The 26,865-nt window shown below is 37.4% G+C and overlaps 1 protein-coding gene across 1 annotated transcript in view; it reads left to right on the forward strand.

Annotated features, from left to right (window-relative positions):
* The window catches only part of LOC122797035 (histamine H3 receptor-like), a 214,212-nt gene extending 206,617 nt beyond the window's left edge, over positions 1–7,595 (forward strand). Inside the window, exon 3 of the mRNA XM_044065807.1 lies at positions 6,816–7,595. Within this exon, the coding sequence (XP_043921742.1) occupies positions 6,816–7,595 (780 nt within the window). The remainder of the gene's footprint in view (positions 1–6,815) is intronic.
* The last annotated feature ends 19,270 nt before the right edge of the window (positions 7,596–26,865 follow it).

The following is a 26,865-nucleotide window of genomic DNA, read 5'->3' on the forward strand; positions in this document are numbered from 1 at the left end:
CTGTGTGATACATTATTCACCTTCAAATGGGATCTGGATAACTGGATAGGTGTTCATAAATTCAACCTGAGTTTTATTGGACTAGCCTACTTGAAAGGGGAGGTACAGTCTAAGATGGGAACTACAAGTTATAATGGTAACAATACTCAGTATTATTAAACTTCATATGATTTGTATGATTTCTCTTCCTCCCTAGACCATTGTGGCAAACATGATCGACCTATTCAAACAATGTCATAATCTTGGCCACTTCCTGACAGTCCATCTCTTCTTCTTATATGAGGATTTTTTGCACAGAAAGGGCTGCATACCTCATTTTACATGTGGCACAGTTTGTCTAGAATGTTGTCAAGATATCCATCTTATTACTAATATGTCCATGAGAGGAATTGAGAGACTGGAGGTCTCTCTTTTCTGAGTGCCCACAGTTGGTTGCTTTATGAAGGTAAGTACAGTGGACTAAGACAGTGGTGGATTAAGTGTGCATTAGGCCTAGTGCTGTTTGCTTCACTCTTTTTTAAGACCATGAGCAAGTTTATTCTTATCGCTTATTCTATTCACCTGGCTGATTTGTTTTAAATTGCATTTATTGTTTGGCAAATCAGCATGTGTTTTAGTGTTTGCTCTAACATTTGATTAATCTTGAATATTTTCCTGCAAGAAATGAATTAAAATGAGTTAAACAATAATAACTGAATTACCACTTCATAATATTTCAACCATAAAAAAACACTTCTACTACCATCACTATAAGCCACAAAATCTGTACAAGGGATGTGACATGAGATGAGGGGCAATAATTACAAAGGTTTGTCAGTGTTGGTTAAATTTTTAAGGACATTTTGCCTAATTTGAAACATGGTCTGAAATGGCAACTTCCCCAAAAGTTCTGACTAGTAAACTGTTTAATTCAAACTGTGTTGTATAGTTCCAGTTTTAGTAAGTTAAAAACTATGTGACTATTAAGTGATACCCACATAGTGTCTACACTCCTGAAAGTCTGTACACAGAGAAAATGCATGACAAACTAACATTTTTGCAGTGGTGATTGTGTGCAACTTCATTCACTATTGATACAGTCGAACTGTAATGCAGGCTGGATTGCATCGACTCCTATGTAATCTAATTCATATGTAGCATCTGAAATACAGCTTCTCTAGCAGTTAACACACATGCTTAGATCACAGTGCATTTTCTGCAAAATCATATTTAAAAGAACCAAACTGACATACCTACTTAACTGTTAATTGTACTGATGACAAATAAGTGTACTGCTCTGCAAATATTCTTGATAATAAACTGAAATATAATGCACTTCTGTATACTACAGGTTTTGTCATTTGTAAATCTACTTCTTGTTTATCATATATAGTGAAATTGTAAATGTAAATCTAATTTACTGGAGCTTTTCTCCTCAGGCCTCCTCTGAAAAAGGACCTCGCTCAGTTGGGCTTTCCTGGTAAAAAAGGCAAATAAGTAAAGATAAATAAATGTATCGCAATCCAAAATAATCCAAATTGTATCTTTAAGTCTTCAAAAATATATTTGCTTATCTTAAGAAGACATGTAGCCTAGAAACATTGCTCAGATAGACTTTATCTCTAATAAGAGCAAAGTTTATGGCATTAGAAGGAAAACACACCCCAGCTGTTGTATAACACTGACAGTAGACCCAGCAGACAAGGAGAGGTCTTGGATACAGGTGATATTCAGCTGAAGAAAGCAAAAATAAATGTCCAAATAAAGACAAGGACAGAGTCAGAGTCAAAACTATATGTAGCAGCTGATGTGAGCAATAGCCATGGGGGAGCATCCTGACATACCTCTCAACTGTCCCTTTTTTCACATATTCTTGCCCAGCCCTTCATAAATGTTGTACTTTTACTGGCAAACCACTAAGGATTAAAGTAATTTTGAAATGCCATACAACAAACTTATGTGGATGAAACCTGTTGTATTAACATTTTAAGCAAACTGGAATAATATTTGGGACTTCATTCCCTCTATTGTTTTTAGCTATATCTAGAATTCTTGAGCAAAGAAGTTGAGAGGTATGCTTCCTGCCGCAGTAAAAACTTTTTACCTACAGTAGCTGTTACAGAGTTTGGCACATGCCATGCAGTCATCAGAAGCCACTAACAAAACTGGAGATGTGTTCAGTTATTTTGGTCAGTAACTGCCACTACAAAGTCTTCTGTTTTGCCATCATAGGTATAGTAAGTTGCCGAAACAACAGTCTAAAAACCATTTAAATTGTATGTGTGAATGTCACTTATCACCTTCAGAGTTTAAAGAAATGAACTTGTAGAGCATGCAGTGATATTTAAATGCTTTGTTTTTTTTTTCTTTTTTTTTAAATAAACACAGCATATAAGCTAATTAAAATTAGTTAGCTGCGCTAAATATAATAAAACAACAGACTGGTCAGTATACTGGTAGCCAGTCATCCACTGGTTCCCCTGCAGCAGTGGGCCCCATGTGGCTACCCAAATCACCCCTATTATAATCCACCACTGAGGCCATTCTTATCATCTGGACAGAAGTTATTAACCTGACCCCTTTGGTTAATGCTTCTTGGAATGACAGCTCTAGACCTTGTTGCATTATCTCAAAATGTTTTGCTTCAGGTACAGAGAAATAAAGCACTTACTGTGACAAAAATGACTTGTGTTTGATTAGCTGCATGTGAGCTGGAGGGGCAGCATGGGGAAGGATGGGAGTGGGTCACCAATGGTGTTATCCATCCTGGTAGATGGAGACAGCCTAGACCTATACTTACTACAATATGTAGCACATAAGCCTATCTGGCTCCATGATTTATTAGTAGTGACTCACTTATTCAGTAGGTTACACATATGTGGTGGTGTGCGCGTGCATTCTGGGGGCAGTGTTCATGGAGATACAAGGTTGTTGTAGGAGTTGAAAGTTAGACCACACTCTCCCGGTGCAATTACAGCACCACATCAGTATCCTGATTTTCATCAGTGGCCCTGTACATGGGTTATGTTGAGCCCTAGTGAGGCTAACACAGGTCTGACAGATCGGATGAATGAAGAGAAGAGCTTGTGGCAGCCAATGGTCAGCTGTGGGAAAGAAACAAAAGAATTTTGCTTTAGAGCCCACTGAGTATTACATATAAGTATATTACAGCCTGTTTGAAGCCTATGAGCCTACCTAGTATAATGCTGTGGAAGGATTTCATGTGTAAACTTTACCTAAAGAAAGCTGATGTCTCTCTGGAAAACATAGTGAAAGTTAATCAGCAGTTTCTTCAGACAAAGGTTGATTATAGGTTCATAGGTTAGTACTAAGCTGACTGCCCTTGTGAGCCATTTTAAGCCTAGCCAATTATCCCTTGTGAGACTCAAACCCTGCACCTTGTGATTGTAAGGCAAACATCTTAACCATTAGGCCACCCTCCCAACCCTTATACATTGAAGACTGAAGAACTGCTGCTTTTACACATTTCAACAGTATCTTTGGATTATTATCTGTGTGTTGCTTTATTGGTAGAATGTTTTTTTAAAAACCCTTTGACTGCAACACACTAAATTCTGTGATGCAGTTGACACATTTAGATACACATCATCCTAATGTGAATTTTTATTTAGCAATTAGTTGATGTAAGCACTTAGCCTCACAGCTGTGGGTTCTAAAGGCCAGGCCTTGCTTTTGGTTATTGTTCTGATGAGTTTTCATGTCTTCATTTGTCTGTGTGAGCTCTCTCACGTAATACTGCATTTTCTTCCAAAGCATGCAGGGTGAGTTTTTACATGCATACATATATGAGAATACTCGAGGAGGGATATTATATAAACACACACACCACATGGACAGACATGTATAAGTATAAATCTCTCTCTCTCTCTCTCTCTCTATGTATATCTATCTATCTATCTATATATGTATGCAAATATGATGCAAGTCCTTGAGCCATAGAGATTTAAGAAGGATGCGGTTCATTTACATGCCTAATAAAGCGAATTAAATTCAGTTCTGTTTCTTGCATTAGTTTCATGTCTCTATTTGCCTGTCCTAGCCTATAAGTAAAGTAAAACTAAAAGAAAAGTGTCACTCACAATAGCTTTGTAAATGTAAAAGGCCAAGTAATCAAATGTATTCAGCAACATTCATTTGAATGAGTTACCAATCTACTGAACCATAATGTAATCAAAAAAATATTAAGGGTCACTTATGTGAATGCAGGAAAAGAGCACAGTTAGAACTGCTATCCTGTAACATCCATGACAGTGGTATGTAGACCTAAGAAAGAGACAGTAATAGACACTCCCTGTCCCATTTCAACAAAATTGGTTTGCCCTTCTGCCCACTTGCGTGCAATTTTAAAGAGCAGTGTTAAGCAGTCTTATGTGTTTTGGTCACCATTTTTTGGATGGTATGCTTGTCCCAGTGGGTTTGTGTCCCCTCACTTTTATTTAGATTAGGATATAAAATAAACAGTGTATGTAAATGCAGCAATTTACACTTCCTAGTAGATGTTTATTGCCCCCTCTGAGGTAGGTGGATTCTTGGAAGCTACAAAGATTTGAAAAGTTAGCATGAGTCTTGTAACAAATTATACAACTGCAGTAATAACCAGCAACAAAACAAGTTGCACTTATGCAGTACTTATCTTGTCATGCCGAAAGACACTTATTTCTCATTGTCTATTTAGAGTTATCCATACAAGTGTTTTCAGTTCCTCAGACTAGATTTGTTTGAGAATTAAAGTATTTACTTAAACACAATATGTTATTGTTTCCTTCACTGTATTTTAGTCCTGGCCAGTCTGACTAAGAAACCCACTCAGTAGTGGATAAGGTCTTTAGCTGACAGATACAAGATACAGGGTTTGATTCTAGTGTCCAGTTATTGGCTAGGCTGGTGATAATCTGCAGATCGATAGCCTATTGTTTACCTATAAAACTATGCAGCTTCATGGACAAGAGTCTCCCCTTTCTGCCATGTATAGGGACATGGTTCCCTATTACATCCTCGAAGATGCACTTACCTGAATTCGTAAACACTGGCACATCTCCATCAAACCGCATAAACATCGATTGTCCTGAAGTGCGAAATCCAAAACGGCGAATCATCATGGTTGGCCCTTCTGCAGTATAGCTCCGTAAGGTAGGTGTGCGATAGTTACAGACCTTAGGGATAGGGTGCGGGTTAAGGTAAGTGCATAGATGGTAATGTATGTGAGATTTAGTGTAGGGTTAGATGTAGGGTTCTGTTATGTGTATGTGTGTGGATTATTTATTTTGTTTGGATATAGCTTGTTAAGGTAAGTGTGGGATAGTTAAGGACCTTAGGGTTAGGGTGCGGGTTCAGGTAAGTGCATAGATGGGGGTATATGCAAGATGTAGTGTAGGGTTAGAAGCAGGGATTAGTTTAGGGTTAGAAGTAAGGTTTTGGTTAGTATATGTATGTGTTTATTTAGTTTGTTTGGGTAGGTAGTATGTAGCGGGCAGTGGGGTGGGACAAGTATGATGGTTTGAGCTGTTGAATTTCATGGTTTAGGGCATTTGGTGTATTCGTGGTTCACAGAATATGTCTCAGTGTTTTTGTATTCGGTTATTAAGGCTTTCAAGCTTGCAGTATAGACCCTAGGGAAATAACATACACTAACTTCATGTCATGAAACAATATGGTAGGTAGTAGAGTTAGCTACAGGTTGACTTCCCATATATAGATCTCTCAGATATTTTTTCTATTATGCCATACTTCTCTCTTCCTCTGGTCGCCAATAAGTGCAGTACAGTCATGCAGCCATCCCCAGGTATGCTTGTGCTTTGTCAGCTATATGTTATCCACTTGAGGGAAATGAGAGCTGACATTGCCTGTATTCTCACACTCATCCCTGGTTTACTTCTGCAGTCACCAGCTACAGCATTCAGCCAATGACTTCTGGGTCACAATCATGACTTCATCACTTGGGGATCATTGTATCAGCTTTACATGAGCATTTTGGAGTGAATCATTTGACTGCTACACCCCCAGCCACAATCTGTTAACTTTACCCACTTAACTGCACATATTCTGGTCTGCAGTCAGTTCTTAATTATCTTTTGTTTAACAGAGAATAAATAACAAGCAACATTAAAGCTCATTTAGAATTTCAGATATTTGCCTACAGGTGTCCACTGTGAGTTAAATATCTTTTTGAAGAGACCTGATGTGTGCATGTGTTCATCTTTTTAATTTCATTAATCATTTTTGTTTTAGACTGGTAAATGTCATGTTCCAAGGGGTCTGGTCTAATGTGCTTTTAAGCCCCACACTACTTGTATTATATTTAAAAAAGTACACTAAATTGCATATCCTCCCTCATCAGAATATAATGTTTATTTATTTTTTGTTAGTGTTCCTCTCACATGATCTAACTAATAATGTAAAATTCCTAGTATATTAGCCCTTTATTGTGATATCTGTCCTTACTGCTTTTTCATTCTTTCTGTCTCTCTCTCTCTCTCTTTTTTATTGAGAATTGATTCATGAATTCCTTTCCGCCTGGCTTTATTATGCCTACTTCTTACTACCTAGACTAATGAAAATGAGGAACAGAGCACTTATCCATGAAAATCTCAACACCTTAATCTCTTCTCTTCTCTTCTCTTCTCTTCTCTCCTCTCCTCTCCTCTCCTCTCCTCTCCTCTAATCCAGTCTCCTCTTCATACAGGCTGTCATTTTTTAATAATGTGACTATTGACATATATTTTTTGTGGCAGCCTCAAACCTAAGTGCATTAGATTACAGCTTTGCGTGCGTGTTTTTATTTCATTAGTAACAGACAATTCTATATTTTTTCACAGGTTGATCATCGAGCTCAGCAAACATGTAGCACCATTACTAAGATTACTGCTGTATGGCTGCTTGCATTTATTGTTTATGGACCAGCACTGATGTTTGGGGACACTATCACAAGACAATTACAAATACCGAGTGACCATTGTTATGCTGAATTTACATATGGTTGGTACTTTTCAGCTTGCCTTCTAACTTGCAATTTTTTCATTCCCTTCGTCAGTGTAAGTTATTTCAATTTAGATATATACTGGAATATCAGAAAGCGAATGAAAAAGAGGCAAATTAAAGTGATTAATAAGATGCAATTTGAGTCAAAAAGTGAAGAAGAAGAAACATTTTCATCCTTCAAAAGAATATATATACTTTTACTAAAAAAAAATCTAGTCTGTTCTTCTTCTGGGTCAAAAGAATCTACTGTTAACAAATGTCAGCAAACTCCTTCAGTGCAAAAAATGGACAAAATCAGTAGCAGTCGGAATAACAAGCACATCTCATCAACAGAGGATGAGCAGAAAATAACATCTCAAAATTCTGCATTAAGACTCTCCAAGGATAAAAAGATTGCAAAGTCTCTTGCTGTGCTTGTTTGCATTTTTGGCATTTGCCAGGCACCATACACATTTTTTTCTATTATTATTTCAGTAAGCTGGAATGACTTTGCATATTACTGGAGTTGTATCACAGGATGGATTATGTGGCTGAACTCTCTCATAAATCCTCTTTTGTACCCATTGTGCCATCGCAGTTTCCGAAGAGCATTTTCTAAAATATTTTGCCATAAATAAGATGTTACATGATAGATACTCTATACGTTGTATATAACCATACTTGATATATATATATATATATATATATATATATATATCTAAATATATATATATATATATATATATATATATATATATATATATATATATATATATATATATATATGATATATGGGTCTTCCTCGACCCATTGAAATTAGGTTTCAACAAAATGTAAACAGGCAAACTCCTTTAAATGGAAGTGCATTTTCACAAAAATGTACTTTCACGAAAAGGCAACTAAGAAAACAGCAACGGGGGCTGTTGCTTAGATTGCGGCACAACGGGGATAAGGGAATATTCCCTTTTCCCCACTGAAGTGTGATTTCAAAGTGAGAATATAAAAGTAGCGGGGTGTAGGGTGTACAAGGGGGCTTGCCCCTTGCATAAATGTGGTTCATTTTGTGAGTTTTTTTTCAGTTTATTTGCATTTCGCAAAAGTGCACTTTCATGAAAATGCACTTTCACGAAAAAGAGTTCATCTGTTTACGTTTTGTTGAAACGTAATTTTGATGGGTCAAAGCAGATCCATATATATATATATATATATATATATATATATATATATATGTGTGTGTATATATATATATATATATATATATATATATATATATATATATATATATATACAATAGATATATAGATGTATATAGATACAGATATATAGATAAAGTTTCACTTCAGAATCCTGAAATATCACAATCCTAAACTTTATAATCCGGAACCCAAAATCCTGAAAACTCAGAATCCTGAATCATAAAATACTGAAAATATACTGGACACAAATAATGACAATATTCCAGTACAAGGACACAGAGAAATACATACAAGACAAAGGATAGCACTTTTCACCAATATAAACTCCAAGATTGCACTCCACAGAAAAAAATGGAAAACATACCATCACATGTGTTCATGACTGCCTGTTGTAATCTTAGTAACATTCCCTTTTAATTTACTATACTACAGCATAACTCATGATAGTGTAGTGAAGTGCATTCTTGGAGTTGATATATTTAAGTTGCAGGGGGTTGCTCCCCTGCTTATATTTGGTGGAATGTAATCTGGTTTATGTTCTCTATAGTCAGTATATGTATCCTGTGTGTTTTCAGTCTTTTGGGATTCAGGATTTTGAGTTTTCAGGATTTTGAATTTTCAGGATTTTGGGCTTCCAGATTATGAAGTTTTATAAAATTCAGGATTGTGATATTTCGGGATTTGGAAGTGAAACCATAGATACAGATATATATATTTTAGCAAAAGAGGCAGTTAATATATACACTGGAATGCTAAGTCAATGAATCATGGTATGGGTATGTTTTTAATAAGGGGGTTAAGTGAGTATTAAAGCAAACAGGACAGGGAAACTGGTAGGTTTAAGAGAAAATACATGAAAGTGAGTTTGAAGCATTTATACAGAAGGGCTGCTACTATCCTAAATTAAGTAACTAAGGATTTGAAGATAAAGTTAAAGTTCGGAAAGAATGTTCATCTAGACATAAATAATGCTGGGTGTGACCCTTCTTCTTGCTTTTCCCGGTTAGGGCTTGCCACAGCGGATCACCTGTCCACTCATGATTGGCAGTGGAGTTTTTTACGGTGTTGAGTTGCCAGCCCTGCACCCAGCCTTCCACAGAAGGCACACACACACATGCACACACTCACACCTAGGGCCAATTTAGTGTTCAATCCACCTACAGCATGTCTTTGGGATGTGGGAGGAAACCAGAGCACTTGGTGGAAGCCCACATGACCACAGGGAGGACATGCAGACTGCACACAGAAGGCACCCCAGCTGAGGATCAAACCAGAAAACCTCTTTCTGTGAGGTGGCAACACTAACTGCTGCACCACCATGGCTGCCCTGCTGGGGGTAACACCAAAGAGTGCAAATTAAACATTGATGAAAACTACCGACAATAAGAGAGGTAATTCCAATACATTTATGCATCTGTGAGCAATATAAGTTACAGAAAAACAATGGGACTGTTGAACGTAGAACAAGAAAGCTAAGTAATCTATATAGGAATGTTGGCTTCTCGTTAGCATTTTTGGAATTGTAATTTGTAACCCATAATAGCAAAGTAATGAAGGAAGGAAGAGTGGAATTTAAAGGATGGTTTATTGAGTGTTATGGAACAAGGCTTTTGACTAGAAAGAAATTGATGGAATATAATGTAACAAAAAAAAATCTAGGAATTAGTTGAATAAAAAACAGCATTTGGCCAAACATTTTTAATGGGGGAGACAGCAAGTTGGATTTCATATGGTGATTAATTTGCAAGTGCACCAGCCTGGTGGATATGGGTATGTTGGGACAATGTAGTAATTGCCTCATGTTTACTGATAACAGATATAGCATGCATGAGGTATACATACACAATGTCGCTGGAGGCTGAACTCTCACATAGAAGCACAGATCAGGTATTTGAAACCACACACACAGCACTCCCCACACATAGCACACAACACACATGTATGCCGACATGTGCTGATGAAATGAAATGTAATCTTCCTAAATAAAAAAGACCTTTGAGAACACCCACTAGCAAGGATTATCCTCAACAAACACAAAGCCCTCAATAAAGCCTCAGTCAGTGCAGCCCCAAATACAAAGCTCACAGGGCAGGCAAACACACTTCCCAGGACTCTTGCCATAGGGGACTCAATTGTCAGACATGTTAATGGCCCTCTAACCAGCCTGACCAAGGAGAAGATAAAATGACTTAGGTCACTACAGAACAGGTACCAGTATAATTCTGTCATAGTCCATTTAGGTGAAAATGACCTGAGGTGTACCTCCTTTGACTTTATGAAGAGAAACATTATAATTCTCTCTGACTATGTATCTCAGACTGGTACGAGCCTAGCACTGAGTAGCATATTACCTTCAGCAAGGATGATGTCACATTACCAACAAAAGATGATTGATTTTAACAATTAGCTGAGTTTCTGGTATCAGTCTAGGGGGATCCAACATTTGTCAGTATGGAAAGACATGATAATCAGTCCATGTTGCTGTGCCAGGCTTTTGAATGCTGGCTAAAACTTTATCTTCCCCATACATCCTTTTTAGGTAATGTCAAATTGACTAACCTATGACATAGCAAAATAAACTCAACTGAACCTCAAGGTAGTACTGTTCAGTTCCAGAAGCCTAAAGAAAAAGCTAAATTCCTTCCAAACCACCCTCACTCTGGAGAATATAGACATCTGTGCAGCTACTGAGATATGGATTAAAGCTGCAGATTGTACCCCGGCAGTGTAAGGTTTTGGCTGCCTTCCACACTTTTAGATCAGTAGCCGCACAGAGAGAGACTAAATACATTAATAATAACAATACCTCCAGTATGGTTAAACAGGATGATGCACTGAAGTTTTGTCATGTGCAGATCACCATAGACAAAATCCCGTACCATATCCTAGCAAGCTATAGGTCACCTTGTATATCCCACAAAACTCAAAGCACATACTCAAACCTACCGGAGATACTCACTACCGTTTGACCTAACACCTCACTCATGGGTTCTTTAATTACCCTTCTATAAACTAGGAATCCAACATGGCCCCAAATCTGCAGGCACAAAGATTCCTTGACTTCATAAATACAAGTACCTCTAACCAGTTAGTACATATACCTACTACAGATTCCAACATACTGTACCTCGTATGTGCAAATATGGAAGAATACTGCACTACCCCCAATGTCACATCCTTCCTGGTAAGATTTGACAATAAAGCTGTCTTCTTCTAAATTAAAATCAGCTTGGTAACCCCAGTAAACCCAATAACAGTGAGGCACTATTCCAAGGCAAACTACCTTTTTTAAGCAATAGTTTTCAAAATTCAGTAACTCTTCAAACCCTGAGAACACAGTAGTCTATGCAGATTTGTTTGCAAAAACTCTGTACTACTGTGTCAATCGCTGCATAGAGGTTGCTGTACTTACTCCTGAAACAAATCACCCTAGTGGCATCCCAGATTAATCAGGATATATAAGATAAGGAAAAAAATCATGGCTAAAATCAGGAAGTGTAACTCCCACAAAGATAAGAACTCTGCCATCAAAATAAATAGGCAGCTAAGAGAGTTAATTAAGTCTAATAAAGCATATTTTGAGGTTAAGATAGCCTCTGAGTTAAAAGACACCTATGTCAAATACTTCAAAAGCAGCACACAGCAGTGTGCTGAATTGGTGGTTATTGATGCTGTATTCACTAAGCCAGGCAATATAGTGAATTTGCTGGCTGACAAATTCAGTTCCAATGTAACCCCCCACTCACCTCCCATCCATATCCAAAGAAACATCTTCAAGCATAACCTCTCCAGTTATAAATAGAGAGCATGTCCTGATTACAATCACTAAGGCCAAGAACACAGTCTCAGTGGGCCCCAGTAATATCCCAGTGTACCTACTGAATAGTCTAAAATCTGACCTGCTAGGGACACTGGAGTTACTATTTAACTTTGGTCTGGAAACAGGCTTTGTGCCATGACAATGGAGGACTGCAATGGGCATCCCTCTTCATAATAGCAGACCATCAACAGATCTCATAAACTACAGACCTATTAAGCTAATTACTGTTGTTTGCAAAGCCATGGAAATAATTATCATTCAAATGATCAAGAAACACATAGAACACCTTCATACAATGGATCCAGTCTAGGCTGGCTTTGTCAATGGAAGTTCATGCCTATTGAACTTGGTAGACTTCTTTGAGAAGATCACCAAGGCAATAAATGAGGTAAAACAGTGCATACTGCCTCCCTTGACCTGGCTAAGGTATTTGATATGATACCCCACTTGGGCATTGTTAACAAATGTATGGAATTATGCATGAACCCCTATATAACACGCTGGATAGCCAGCTAGTTCACAGATAGGACTCAGGAAGTTAGGATGATAAGGCCACCTCCTCAAAGAAGACAGTACTAGTGGAGTCCCTCAAGGCTCTGTGCTGGGCCCGCTTCTCTTTGGCAGCTACTTCTCAGAAGTCAAGGCCAATGTTAAACGCCCCTGACTGGCTGAGTTTGCGGATCATTGCAAACTGGGAGTAGTCAGAGAATATCCTCAAGACGCTAACATCTTACAAGAGGGTCTAACACAGCAAATAACTGGTGTCAAAGCCACAGTTTAAAACTCAATGTCAAAAAATGTATTATAGCACCATTTGAGAAGTCTACCACTCCAAGAAACTATGTCATCAATAAAACACCCTTAAGAATTGACCCACTAGTCTGAGATCTGGGAGGATATTTTGACAGTAACCTGGCTTTTGACAAATGTATACAAGGTAGTAAGGAAGCCCTTCTATATTGCTCAACTTTTTAAGTAAGTGCATGGCATCTAAATCCAGGGGAAATGTACTCGACCCTCATCGGACGTATCAGTGAGTATAATGCCCTCTTTGGTATGTACCTGACAGGACACATGCAGAAACTGGAATGTCCACAAAGGTTCATTGCAAAAAGATTACAGGGCATAAACACAAAGTCCTGTCTGGATTGTCTAAAAGCTATCTCTATCCTCAGTCTCCTACAGACTACTAAAAGTTGATCTATGCCTGGCATACAAGGCATTTCTGCACCCTGCTCTGATAAACCTTTCACACCTCTGAAAAACAAACAGCATCAGAACTACTAAATATAGATACAGGTATTTATCTCAGATAATGCCCTTTTTCTAGGCAGTTTCCCCATCTATATGAAACACAGTCCTTCCCTAACACTGTTTAAGTGTAACTTGGACCATTGGATGAGAAATCAAAAATTCACCCCTGGTCTGATGCCCACATCTATGATGATCAGTGGCCATCAGTAAAATGTCATAACCAAGATTACTCCCCCCAGTATAAATGTCTAAATCTTATGGGGCACATTTGAGTTGCACAGCTAGGTTTAAAGACCTAGTGGTTGCTAGCTGGGTATATACCTATTAGCCTATGAACTTATGAACCAAATAGTGTACTTTATTATCATGCAATCTTTGAAGTGCTACCAAACATGAGTAATGTTTCAAAACATGAGAAGGACAGACTTAAAAACTGGGACAACATTACAGAAATACTATAGCAAACTGACATAAAACTGGTCTGAAATAACAAGACAGTGATGCTAGTTGAGGCAATCTCAGAAAAAATCATTCTGCAGTGAAGTAGAATTAAAATGAAATAATAGATAGAAAATATAAGAAAGCCATATAGAGGTGAAAAGTAGAAAATAGAAATAACAATTAAGCAAAAAAAAGAGAAAGCGAGAGAGATAGAGAGAGAGAGAGAAAAGAAAATGCTGGCATTTCAGGTGAGACAGACACTAATACATTTTATTATGAAGACTAGGATAGCCAAATAATAGTGATGAGGATGGGCAGAAGAACATGACAAGAAGCAGGGCTTTTGAATGAGTACTTCAGCACAGTGTTTAAAAAGGCAGAAAGGAGGGAGTCATAAAGCATGAGCCCTATCAAAACCATAATAAATAGTTTGGCATCTGTCCTTTCTCAGAAATAAATGCCCTGAAGGAATAAAAAGTAAACAGTTTTTGTCAACTAAGCAGAGAAATAGAAATGTCACTAATCAATCTTTATAACACATAATGTCAAATTGTAGGGTTTTTGAAGTATGGAAACTACTAACTTTAACCTCCACAGCAGGAAATACATAGACTCTACTGAAAAAAAGTTAGAATATCTGGAAGGCATTGGGCCACTAGACATGATCCAGCAAGGACTTACAATAGGACTGACTGTCAGTGATTAGTTAACTTCTTCTCCTTTTGGCTTTTCCCAGTTAGGGGTCGCCACAGCGGATCACCTTGTCTGCTCATGATTGGCAGTGGAGTTTTACGGTGTCGAGTTACCAGCCCTGTGCCCAACCTTCTACACAAGGCACACACATGCACACACTCACACCTAGGGCCAATTTAGAGTGTCCAATAAACCTACAGCATGTCTTTGGGATGTGGGAGGGAACCAGAGCACCCAGAGGAAACCCACGCGACCACAGGGAGGACATGAAGACTCCGCACAGAAGGCACCCCAGCCAAGGATCGAACCGGAGAACCTCTTGCTGTGAGGCGGCAATGCTAACCGCCGCCCTATCAGTGATTGGTTAAGAAATGCATTAAATCAAAATATGAAGTGACGATTGCCTGCTTTTACCTTAGCAAGACTTTTAACACATATTCACATTGGTAGGTTTGTGAAATGTCAGAAAAACATAGAATGACTCCTGTGTTTCTAATGTAGATAGAAATGTAGCTAGACTATTAGACATACGGGCTGGAGTTTATAGGCAAAAGCTCTGAGCACCTGTGCATTGCTATTATACAAGCAGTTTACTATGTGAAGTGCCAGAGATCTAATCAGGGATGCAGCAGGCTGGTGAAAACATGTGTATAATGAACAAAGGACTGTGTAAGAAAGCAGAGCTGCTGCTGCTGCTGCTGCAGTTATTGAGTGAGCGGCACTTTACCAGCACATGGCAGGGGCAGTGCTGCAGTTGTTTGCATGGCTGATGTGGCAGACCTCTCAGATAAGGCAAGATGGCATCATTGACCCAATGTCCTTTCCCACATAATGTAGTGAAATATAGCCACTGCTATTGGATGGCTCCTACAAGAAGTCAATACAGCTGAGCAGAACAACCAAAAGAAAGACCAATGTGGCTGCACACAGAAGTGGGGCAACTCTGTTCAGTATGTAAATGAGGAGGAAATGGGGTTCATAGGAAATGCAGCAAAGAGGAGAACAGCAAGCAAAGGAAAACAGCGAATAAACTTATGACATGAATGGTTGGGGAAGTGTATTTTTGTGGGGATAGACCCTCTTTTGTAAATAGCACAAATGAAGGATCGGCTGGGAAGGTACAGAAAAATGGTTAGAAGTAGAAGAATAGGTAACGGGGCAAACATCAAACATGGAATCAGATACAGCAAAGCAAAGGCACACAGTCATTATTGGATGCCATGCCAGCCCAAAGATCAACAAATCTGGGGATCATTTTTCTAGTTGTCTGTTGTTATGGGCTAGTTCCTCCCCTGGAAGCCTGATGGGTGGGGCCTACTGGTCATGCAACTCTGCTGTTGTGCAAGATGGCACTACATATCGTTACCACCCCGCTGATATTAGCATATAAATGAGTTTGAGGACACTACCCTGCTTGATTAGCATAGAGGTAATGATCTTCAAGATAAAAACAAACACTCCAATATCAGGTTACTGCTATCTAGACTTGCACACTAAATGAGTTGTACTCAGAGAAATCAGATAAGGAGGGTGTGTTGTCACTGTTCTGGAGTTAGATTTCTGTAACCGCACAAATATCTACATTTTTTGAGAGTTAGTTCCATATTCCTCCAGGCTGAAACACATCAGGGCTGCTCAGAATGAAATCAATTAATGAAGCCAATTGTCACTTGTTTGTAATGAATTGCTAATGCTTCCTTAATAGTTGAGAATTTTAATAGATACTTTTTTTCTGCCAGCTGTTCGTAACCACTCTTGTTTAGTCAAGATCATAATTATGTAATGTACTGCAGATATAATTTGACATTAATGTTGTATACTTCAGTCTGATGCATCTTAGATGTAGAAGTAATTTGGGCCAGGTATTTGTCTATTTGTTAAAATAATTGGAGAGGATCTTTTTATATCTCTGTACTATACATTTAATAATGTGTCAAAAATTGTTGTGTTCTGGGAGACTGGAAAAAAATCTACTATTATTCTTATTCATAAAAAACTAAATAAAACTTTTGTTAAGTACTTATGGACTCATAAGTCTACCATCTATCATACATATTTTATTTTTTTAATTATCACTTGAATAAGCTGATTGCACAGAATATTTATAACAACAATGTTGATATCTTCTGACATATGTTCTTGAACAGTTATTGAGTTTTGTGACTTGGCCAAGCTGGTAAATGACTTGTGCCTGACTGTTGTGGTTGTATATTTGAACTTAGCTGAGATGTTTGACAACCTGTGTTAGTATGGAATAATTTTAACAGTGGATAAATTAGGTATATTATAACACAAACATCACAATGATAAGGTGATCAGTGCTATTAAGGGCTCATAATCATATGATTATTCTACAAAATTTGGAGTCCCTCAAGGGTCTGTTTGGGAACTGTGTTGTTTAGTTTAAGGTTTTCAAAACTTCCAAATGCTAAGCTTAAATGATTAAATTTGCTGATATTGAAAGAATGTGGTTGTAATAACTTCAGATATTAATATAACTGCATTAAATAGTTATCTCAAAGAAGCTGGCAAATAGTTACCTAACTGGTGTGGAATGTATAGTTTCCAGACGTGTATTTTCTTTGAAAGACAAGAAACCACTGTAAATATAAAATTGTGTGACAAAGTATTTGATCAAGTTAGGAACATGAAGGACTTAATAAATAAATAAATAACAACAAACTTACATTTAAATATTGTGTTTGTCACATACACTGTAGGGAAATAAAACATTTATGATTGCTGCTTAAAGCAAAGGACAGGATATTCATGATCCAGATAACATGCGACTTTATAGAATTCCATTTAGATCTCTACGCTAATATAATTCATTTTTTTGTACATTCAGCATGCCACAGGTTAAATCACTTGAATTTGTACAAAGAATATTTACAGAGTTAATTCAATCATTAGGGTATATTAACCTCATTTTAATTTTAATGTAACTTTAATTTGTACTTTGTTGATTAGGTCAGTAACCTTTTTTCTGGGGAGACCCAAGGTGGTATTCATATTAAGATAAGTTTGAAACAACTGAGTCTTTACAGCTGTGCTTATGGACTGCTGAAATTTAAACTTTGTTTGGCCATTAAGGGAGCAAAACCAAACATTTTGAAACATTGCTGTGCTTAAACTTCATTGAACCAAAAAAAGAATTAGGAAATCAGTCTATTAAATTGATTTTACCATTAAGCTTTATCTAAAGAGAGCACATTCATAACACAGTCTATTCCCACATTATGGAATAAATTGCTTTATTTATGAGGAAGGCTAAGAACAGTATAGAGTTCAAAAGTTCACTTAGGAGATGCTTAAGTGAAAAAAATATCATCATAGTATTACGGAATGCATGTCACTTCATGACCTGCGGGTTTGGACAGCGGAAAAGGTGAAATTATGAACTTAACTTATGATGTGCTTATCATTTGTTGTGAATGCACTTTACTGCTGTACTAGATTCTATCCGGCCTTAGGGACATATTCTTGAGATCACCATGGTATCCGTTTACATGATTTTTTTCAGTTATGCTATAGAATCAGAATTGTCTAGACATAGTAAAGCGTTGCTAAGTCTAATTATGGTGGCTGCCAAAAAAAAAAGCAATTGCTAGAAAATAGAAATCAAAGTCTAGACCAGCTTTACTAGAAGTTGTGAATATAGTAAAAGAGTTAAATCAACTAGCATTGGGATCTTTAGAAAAGGGACTAAGCAAACTACATAGAAAAAAATGGGAATTCTGGGAACAATATATGCAGAGAAGTATGAGGTTTAAGAGGCAGGATTTGAGTGAGCCATATAATGTTTAACTGATAATAACCGGATAGATTCTAAGTGATGTATGTTTGCAACTACAGTTGTTTCAATGATATCTGTGATGTATAAAGTGGTGTTTTTCATTTATATAAATATAAGATTGCCTATTTCATATGTGATAATTTAATGAAGATGTTTACTGAAAAAAAAAGAGAGACTGTAAAACAAGTCATTCACACTGAGAGGAAAAAAATGACTATGTCATATTCCTTACTGGGGTGAAAGGACTTGAGAGGCCTTGGGTGTATAGTGGATTCTAACATATGAGAGGAAGTTGACTGTTACGGTGTCTTTACTCAGTCTTGTGAGTGGCGCCTCAGTGTACTGACCTATAAAGTCACTATAAGAAGAACATTAGTATGGTGTGTCGAATATCCTTGTACCTTGAATGATTTGGCCACATCACTCTGGTGAATAGTGCCTGTAGCAGTGATGAAAGAAGCATTGTGAGGTACAGCATGGGTGTTAGTTTGTGTGAGAGGTGTCCTTTGGTTGTAATATGTATTTGTATTTTTCAAATGTGGAATCATTCTATATTATTAACAAATAGTTGTCTTTAATATGTGGTAGTTTATACACAGCCTCATATGATTTAGTGCTAGAAGGATGATATCAAATGGAGCAGAAACTATGGTTTATTTACTGAAGCAGGGAGGCATACATTATTGAATTTGATGACCCGTAGTTTAACTGAGAGGGAGGGTTGAGATGCATAATATATAAAAAGAGAGAGCTGGGCATAAATTCCTGCATAAGTCACTGGATTGCCAGATGGTCCACAGACAAGATACAAGAAGTCAGGATTGTTGATACCATCTCCACTAAGAAATTGGTCACCAATGAGGGTACCACAGGTTCCATGCTGGGACTGCCAATATTTGGCATCTACTTCTTGGATTAAATGCTAATGTCAAGGGCTTTCAGCTGACGTAGTTTGCAGATTACAGCAAATTGGGAACTGTCATAGATTCGCCCCATGACACAAACATCTTACAAGAGTGTCTAACACAGAAAAATGACTGGTGCCAAATTCACAGATTAAAAACCAATGCCAAGAAATGCATTATAGTGCTTTTTGGGAAAACTGCCACCCAGGAAAATTACTGCATTGATAAGATACCTCTAAAAGCTGACCCAGTAGTCAGAGATCTGGCAACATATGTAGACAGTGATCTGGTCACTGGCCGATATGTGGCCAAGGTAGTAGGAATATCATCCTGTGTCACCCACTTAAAAGTAAGGGCATAGCATCTAGATCCAAGGAAGTCATAGCACCACTTTATTTGGCTGTTTTCAGACCTATCATTGAGTATAATGCCCACTTTCACATATACCTGACCAGATATGTGCAACAGCTGGAATGTCCACAAAGGTTTCTTACCCAGGGAATCCAGGGTATAAACACACTGTCTTATATGGATTGCCTTAAAGCCACACACTGAATCCTACAGGTTACAGAAAGGAGCTCTACACCTAGCATAAAAGGCATCCTTGGATCCAACTCTTGTTGACCTTTTGCACATCTTCAAAATGAACAGCATCAGAAATACTAAATCCAAGGATTTAAATTTTGCTTGTAAAATAAAGAAGCAATGCTGGCAAAACAGATAAGTATCTCAGAAGATACCCATGCTCTTGAAGAGACTTCCCATCCATGTGAAGCAGATTTACTAGTAAATGCTAAAGACACATAGTGATACAATTGGGTTGGATTGCACTGCTAGGCTTATAAAGGCCCTGGTGATCATTAGCCTAGTATATACCTATTAACCTATGAGAAAAGCAGAGCAAATAGTGCAAAACAGAGAGGTTCTTCTGTTTGATTCTCAGCTGGAGCTCCTTCCATGCAGAGTCTGCATGTCCTCCCTGCAGTCGGTGCTTGTGTGTATGTGTGTGCCTTCTGTGAAGGTTTGGCACTGGGCTGGCAACTCAACACCATAAAAACTCCACTGCCAATCAATCTGCAGACTGGTGATGTGATTTGGTGACCCCTAACTGGGAAAAGCCGAAAGACATTGCTTTTTGTTAGTGCACTTCAGTATAACATGGCACACCGGTAGCTATATGAAATATAAGATGACAATGAAAGCAGTTAGAGGATGGTGCAAAACAGTACAAATCTGTAAATATAACACAATATAGTAAAGTAAAAAATGATACCAAACAATACAGCACAATGCAGTGCAATGTGATACCAGGCAATACAGTACTATTTAATATAGTTCAATACAGTACAGCAGTAAAGCCCAAATTCAGTAGCACAATTTAATATAGTAATATAAGGATTAGCTGTGCAGCAAACTTGGATGCCACAGTGCAATAAACTAACAATCGGCTACAGCAAAGATACACTATAGCAGGACAGTAAACAATGTGCCACAACAAGGATGCAATACAGCATGAAAGCAAACAATCAAATACAGTTGAGAAATATGGTGCAGAGAATACCAACTGATAACATTAATGTGAGCATCATTAGCCGACAGAAGCTGCCACAAACTGTTCCCACATGTAACCAAACACAAGCAGGTATAGATGAGCATGTGTGTGTACTAGTCCAGGAAATAGGGTTTAGGGGGAGTAAGACAGTAACCAAGACAAATATTTACTACTGTATGCACCTCAGTATTTTGTTGTATATTCTGTAAACCCACTGCACCAAGCACAGCATTCCCAGATGTAGTGGGGCTGTCTCTCCATTCAAAACTGGTCACAGTGTTTAATGTAAGTCGGTAGTGTCATAGTCCAGTGTAAAAGAGCATCAGTGACCATGAACAAGATGTGTTTAATGCAGGCCACAAAAGTAAATAGGCTACTAAAATTTAGCACATATATATAACCAATGGTAATTCAAGATAGAAAAAAAAACAGCAGCAGTACACCCTTTACTATAGAGAAATCAACTAAATCAGTTCTTGAAAATTTACACCTAAAGAAGATGGGGCTTTAAATTAGCAGTACTGTGCCATAATCTGTAAAATAAATCCAAACTGTCATCTTCCTAGATGTTATGAGATAGTTTTTCCAAGTCAAATCTTTTAGCAGAGTTCAAGGCAGGATTGGTTATGTCACACACCCGCACAACAGAACAGGGGCATCTGCAGATATGATATTTAAAGTACACCATTTCACAGGAATATACAGCCCAGTAAGAGTTAGCTATACAATGTAACCAAAAACAGTTCAAGACATTAACAGCAGCAGCAACAGCTAAACCAATTTCAGATGCAAATTTACCACAGCAAAAATAGGGCTCTAAATCAATACTAGCTGACTTTAATGTATAAAATAAGTACAGAAAAAGTTACTTCCTAGATGTTGTGGGACTGTTTCTCAAGTCAAAACTCGCAGTGTATTTCAAAGCAGATTAGTCATTTTGTAGCCCACCCCAAAATAACAGCGACATTCACAAACACAACAGGTATGAAACCCACCACAAGTGTGCAATGACCAACAAAATGTCGCCACCACTATATAACTAACATTAATTCAGGCCAACAACAACAGCAGTACTAGCACCTTCTCACCATGAGAACCACCTAGAATAGTTTCAGATGCCAAGTTACAGGCTTTAAATCCACAGTAGCACACTTTAGCATATAAAGTAGGTATAATAGATTACTTCATAGTTATTATGGGATTATTTTTCAAACTACATGTGGTAGCGCTGTTCAAAGCAGGATGGTCTTATTGGAGCCCAACACAATAGAAGGGTGTCATCCAAAAACACAAGTTTATAACAGAACACAAGAGTACATAGGCGGATTCAGGCACCTAGGCAGTGAGACATTTCTCTGTGGTACATTTGGCTGGGGGCACATGGCTGAACTGACATTCAGCTGCAGAGAGGTATGACTGTTTGCAAATTTCCTGTGGGCAAAGAGAAGCACACACTGCCATACTTACAGCTTTAATAACCAAATGCATGGTAGCAGAAGAAGTAATGAGTGTTGTGCTCAGTGTACAGTACATAATTATGTAACTACAACATGTAGAAGTGTGCTACAGCATGGAAGAAATCCTGCAGGCTACTGTAGCCACATTTATGTTCCAGTATGTGTTTTAGGTAATGTTACCTAGACACTGTGAAGGGGGTAGTGGTCCACAACACCAATTATAAAGGAACTACCCATTGTGCACTGCATTTTTACTGCTACTGACATGTCCTTTGGCCAGCCTGTGGCTGATGCCTGCCATATTGCCTGCTGTCTCATGTTCCTTTGGGGACCATGGCCATTGTTTTCCCCCTGTGTATTTGGTTATTGAAGTTGTGGGCATGGCAATACATTCTTCTTTTTGCCCACAGGGAATTTGCAAAAGCCATATTTCTCTGCAGCTGAATGTTACTTCAGCCATGTGTCCCCAGTCAAACGTACCAGAGGGAAATGTCTCACTGCCTAAGCAGCTGAACTCACATAGGCAAATAAAAGTAAACACTGGTATGTAGCCTATAATAGTCCAAGCACGAATGGGCACACAACTCGTCCCCATTGGTTTCTCTTGTGTGCTTCACCCTCAAGATCAAACCATGCCAGTCCTGGGTAAATCCTCAATATACCACACCTACTTGTTGGTTATTGCTTAATTTTTCTGCAGTCATATTCTGTATTTTGTTTTAAGCTTTAACCAACTGAATTAAGCGAAGGGTGATCCCTGACTTGGCAACAATATACAGTCGACCAGGTTTAGGGAAACTACTGATGGGTGAATTGTATGCTGTTTATTGTGTAGGGATGGCTAGTCTTATAGTCCACTGTCAGTGGAGATCCATTTTGATTTGTTGCAAATAGCATTGCATAGCTTGCTAAGGTTGTTCTTCATACATCATACCAAGAGACAGTGCACTCCGTTTGGTCACTTCATAGACCCAGGAAATAATTATACTCCAACAAGTCATTACCATTGGGGGAGTTGTTGACATCAGATACTGAAAGATATAATAAAGTGACTAAGTTGCAAATAATGGCCATTTGCATAGATGCCCTTACCTTATGCATGGAAAGCCAATGAGTACTTTCTTTTTTCTAATTGGATATGTGAAAATCCCATTTACATAAATCAACAGCCTCTTAATTAACATTCATGCATGATTTATGTAATAAATCCCCAATTCTTCCATTTTTTGACACTGCAAGAAAATCATCCTTATCTCAAGGAATATATAGAAATCAGAAGTCATTAGGCTCCTGTAGGGTTTGACAATTGTTTAGGGACATAAAACATAAATAGTTTTCAGAAGTGAAGGAACAATCTCAAATATCTGCAAGCCAGATATCTAACTATCTCTAAAGGTTAGGGATAGAGCTCTGAAGAAGAGCTGATGACGTGCTTGGCTGATATGGTTACTGGAATGGGATTTATAGGTCGCATGCTCTCTAGAATTGGTCCAACTTTGTATAGTCTATTTCCATTCAGGTATTTGACATGGTGGTTGAAATAGCAGAAAGTTTTGGTCTGTTTGAAGACAGAGATGAATAATCATTAGCTCAGGTATATTATGAGAATCTGGCAGTTAATATAGATAATCAATACAATGAGCCATTAATGAGCTGTTTCCTGCATTCTAGGGTTTAGTCATTTAGCCTTTGTCTGCCTACTGTGTAGATCTGAGCAAGTCACTTCACTAGACAGTGTAATTGGGAAAGTGTGCTAGGTTCCTCAATGGTCTCCTAGACCACATGCCTAGTATCTACCTAAAAACTTTGGATTATGGCAGAGAAGAATATTAAAATGGAAAGTTTTGCAGAGAAATTTCCATAATTCTCAGAATTTCATTTTGTTTCCAAAGTCTTGTTCTTTCATCAGGAACAAAATACCACCTACTGTTTTAAAAAGAAATCATAAAATGTTAAGATGTCTCCTTATAACAGGTCAGAAATACATTACATTTTATTTGAAAACTAATTGTGTTTAGACTAAAATAAATTGGATTCAAAGGCCTCTTAATAAACCCAAATAAGTAGTAAGTAACTGTATCAGGAGGTAATAATGTCAAAATAAAAAAAAATGCTAGTTGAAATCCCTTAGGTATTCAGAAAACTTGGGAGTACCAGTGTCTCAATTCTTTTTTGATTGGGCTGAAGCTTCCTGCAGTGTGGCAGTCCAAGAGCCTGTACCTGCTCCAATTACGGAAGTCTATGTCTGGCTTTCACTTGCCCATATGCCAGGGTACCCTAATAGGGAAAGAGTTGAGTTTTGTATCAGTTCACAAAGCAGAAAGGAGAGAAGGGTTGAGAGCTACCAGTAGTGCTGGGAGGTGTGACACCTTGCCAGAGTTATTATCTTGCCTCTTACTTGCTGAAATACTACAGATGTAGTAAGATATAGGTGTATCCCTACTTCAGACTAACAGGAAGTAATACCTCCTAAACCTGACTACATATCTTGCCTGGCAGCCATTCTGTACTCAGACTTCCAGTGAAATTGCAAACAGTGGCCCACATCTACCAGCATGACACACCTGACCATCAACACCAAGAGAAATGAGTAGGTAAAGGCCGTCACTCCACAATCCCACCCTCTGTAAGCATAACGGCAGAGTTGTAAAAGTACAGCTAAACAACTGGGAGGTCAGGGAGGGGAAACATATCATTAGAACAGTAATAGAGCAAAAGAGCTGTTTTTCTTTTGCCCTTTATTAAAAGAAGACTCTAGATTGTTTCCTTTAAAAAGCACAGTGACTTGTATTCATTAAAGCAGTTTTTGTTTTCAGATGCGTTAATCTTTAACAGAGTTGACGGTTATTAACTTTTCCATAAGTCCTGGAATGCAGTTCTTTTTCTAATGACCAACATTGACACACTGACATTAGCAATAATGTTTACTTTGCAACCTGAAAATAATACAGAAAGCATGCTGTCTTTTGCTTTTTTACTTATCTGTGATGACTGAATATACAGTGTTGGATCACTTCTAATTCAGGTTCCTAGTTTTTAGCACGGAAGCAATCTTGAGCTTCTTTCATTTGTCACATGTATTATCAATTGGTATTTTAGTCTCAAATGTGGTAACTATAAACCTGTATATACTAATTCATTTTACTGTTATCTCTTTACTTAAGCTCATGTTATGTATGTAAATGATTGGTCTTGAACGCTATTAATAGTGTATGTTGGAATCTAAAGAAAACATTAACTTACTGAAACTAATAAAAGAACATCTTGGAAAATTCTAAAAAAATGCACATTTTACAGAGTTCCTTGCAAAGTTCACAATATGATAAATATGAGGTACAATATACTAGAGAACAGGGTACATATGTAAGCGATATTGCTGAACAGAGTGTGTATTACAGTGAAATAACGGATCACCAAGTGGGTTTTATGAGGTCTGAAACAGTGGCTAGAAGACGTCCACACCCTTTGTGGCAGACTTTATTGAGCTTAGTAAACAGCCTCAGTGTTTGCTTCTGATAAGATTTTCCTGTTGTATAGTTTTGGAATTTTAAAAGATGCGTTTGTCTGTGTTTCATTGTTTTTTTCAAACAAATGAAGGCACTTTCATTCTTTATTCATATTTAAATATTGCACACACACACACACACACACACACACACACACACACACACACACACACACACACGTGTGTGTGTGTGTTTGTGTGTGTGTGTGTGTGTGTGTGTGTTTTAAATACATAACAATGATTCTGTTTGTTGGGATACTTTTAGGGGTTGCTTTGCTTGTATGTTGTACTGCAGAAGTTTCATATGCCTAGAAAAAAAATCACCCTCTGATGTATAAAGTAAAGCTATCAGGATCAGGAAGAATAATAATAATAATAAATGAAGGTATTGCCGCTGTCCAAAGGTCCAACTCCAGAAATAAGAGACCAAGTATCCAAAAAAAAAAAAAAACAGGAAAGGACCACCACAAGCTGAAACAAGCAATATTTATTCCAATGACATAAAATAAGCGCTTTCACATGCTACCAAGGCATGCTTCATCAGATTTCAACAAACTAGTTAAACTCCAAGATATATATACATATTCATTCCATCTAATTCAATTAACACACATCATATCAATCAATCAATCAAATAAAATTAACTCATTGTTATACTTCAGTCACTAATTTTCATGGCTGCATTATACAATATATTAAAACCTTATTTACAACTATACAGCTTTCCCAATACTCGTAAATCCATATAGGGATATCATATAACAAATTCATTCTAATCAAGTAAAAACAGGAATAAATAAAAATATATATATATGTGCATATACAGCATAAATAAATAAACATATAAATAAATAATAAATCAAATATAACCATAATATATAATGTTAAATGAAATATCACCATAATTAAAATTACAATTGAAGTTAATCTCTAATAATACAATAAATATTACTACCATATATACAACAATAATTCATATAAATTAAATATTCCTGTTAAACTATCTGCCTATCTGTGTGCAGCAAGAATAGGTTTAATACTAACAAATTGATTAAGACCCGGTTCCACATGCGCTCTCAACTTAAAAATACAACATAATTCTACTGACTCTAAATAATTCATATTATCGCCACCCCTCTTGTTATTAATAACTAGCTGCAAGACTCTAAACTTGAAACGGTGGTCCATATGGACAACAATGTGTTTGGCTAGTGTATTAAATTGATTCTTTTTCCTGATGTCATATATATGATTATACATCCTATCTTTTAATTTCCTTGAAGTCATCC

This window comes from Protopterus annectens, chromosome 3.part0, assembly GCF_019279795.1.
Source record: "Protopterus annectens isolate FY-2018-M chromosome 3.part0, PAN1.0, whole genome shotgun sequence".
NCBI classification, from domain to species: domain Eukaryota; kingdom Metazoa; phylum Chordata; order Ceratodontiformes; family Protopteridae; genus Protopterus; species Protopterus annectens.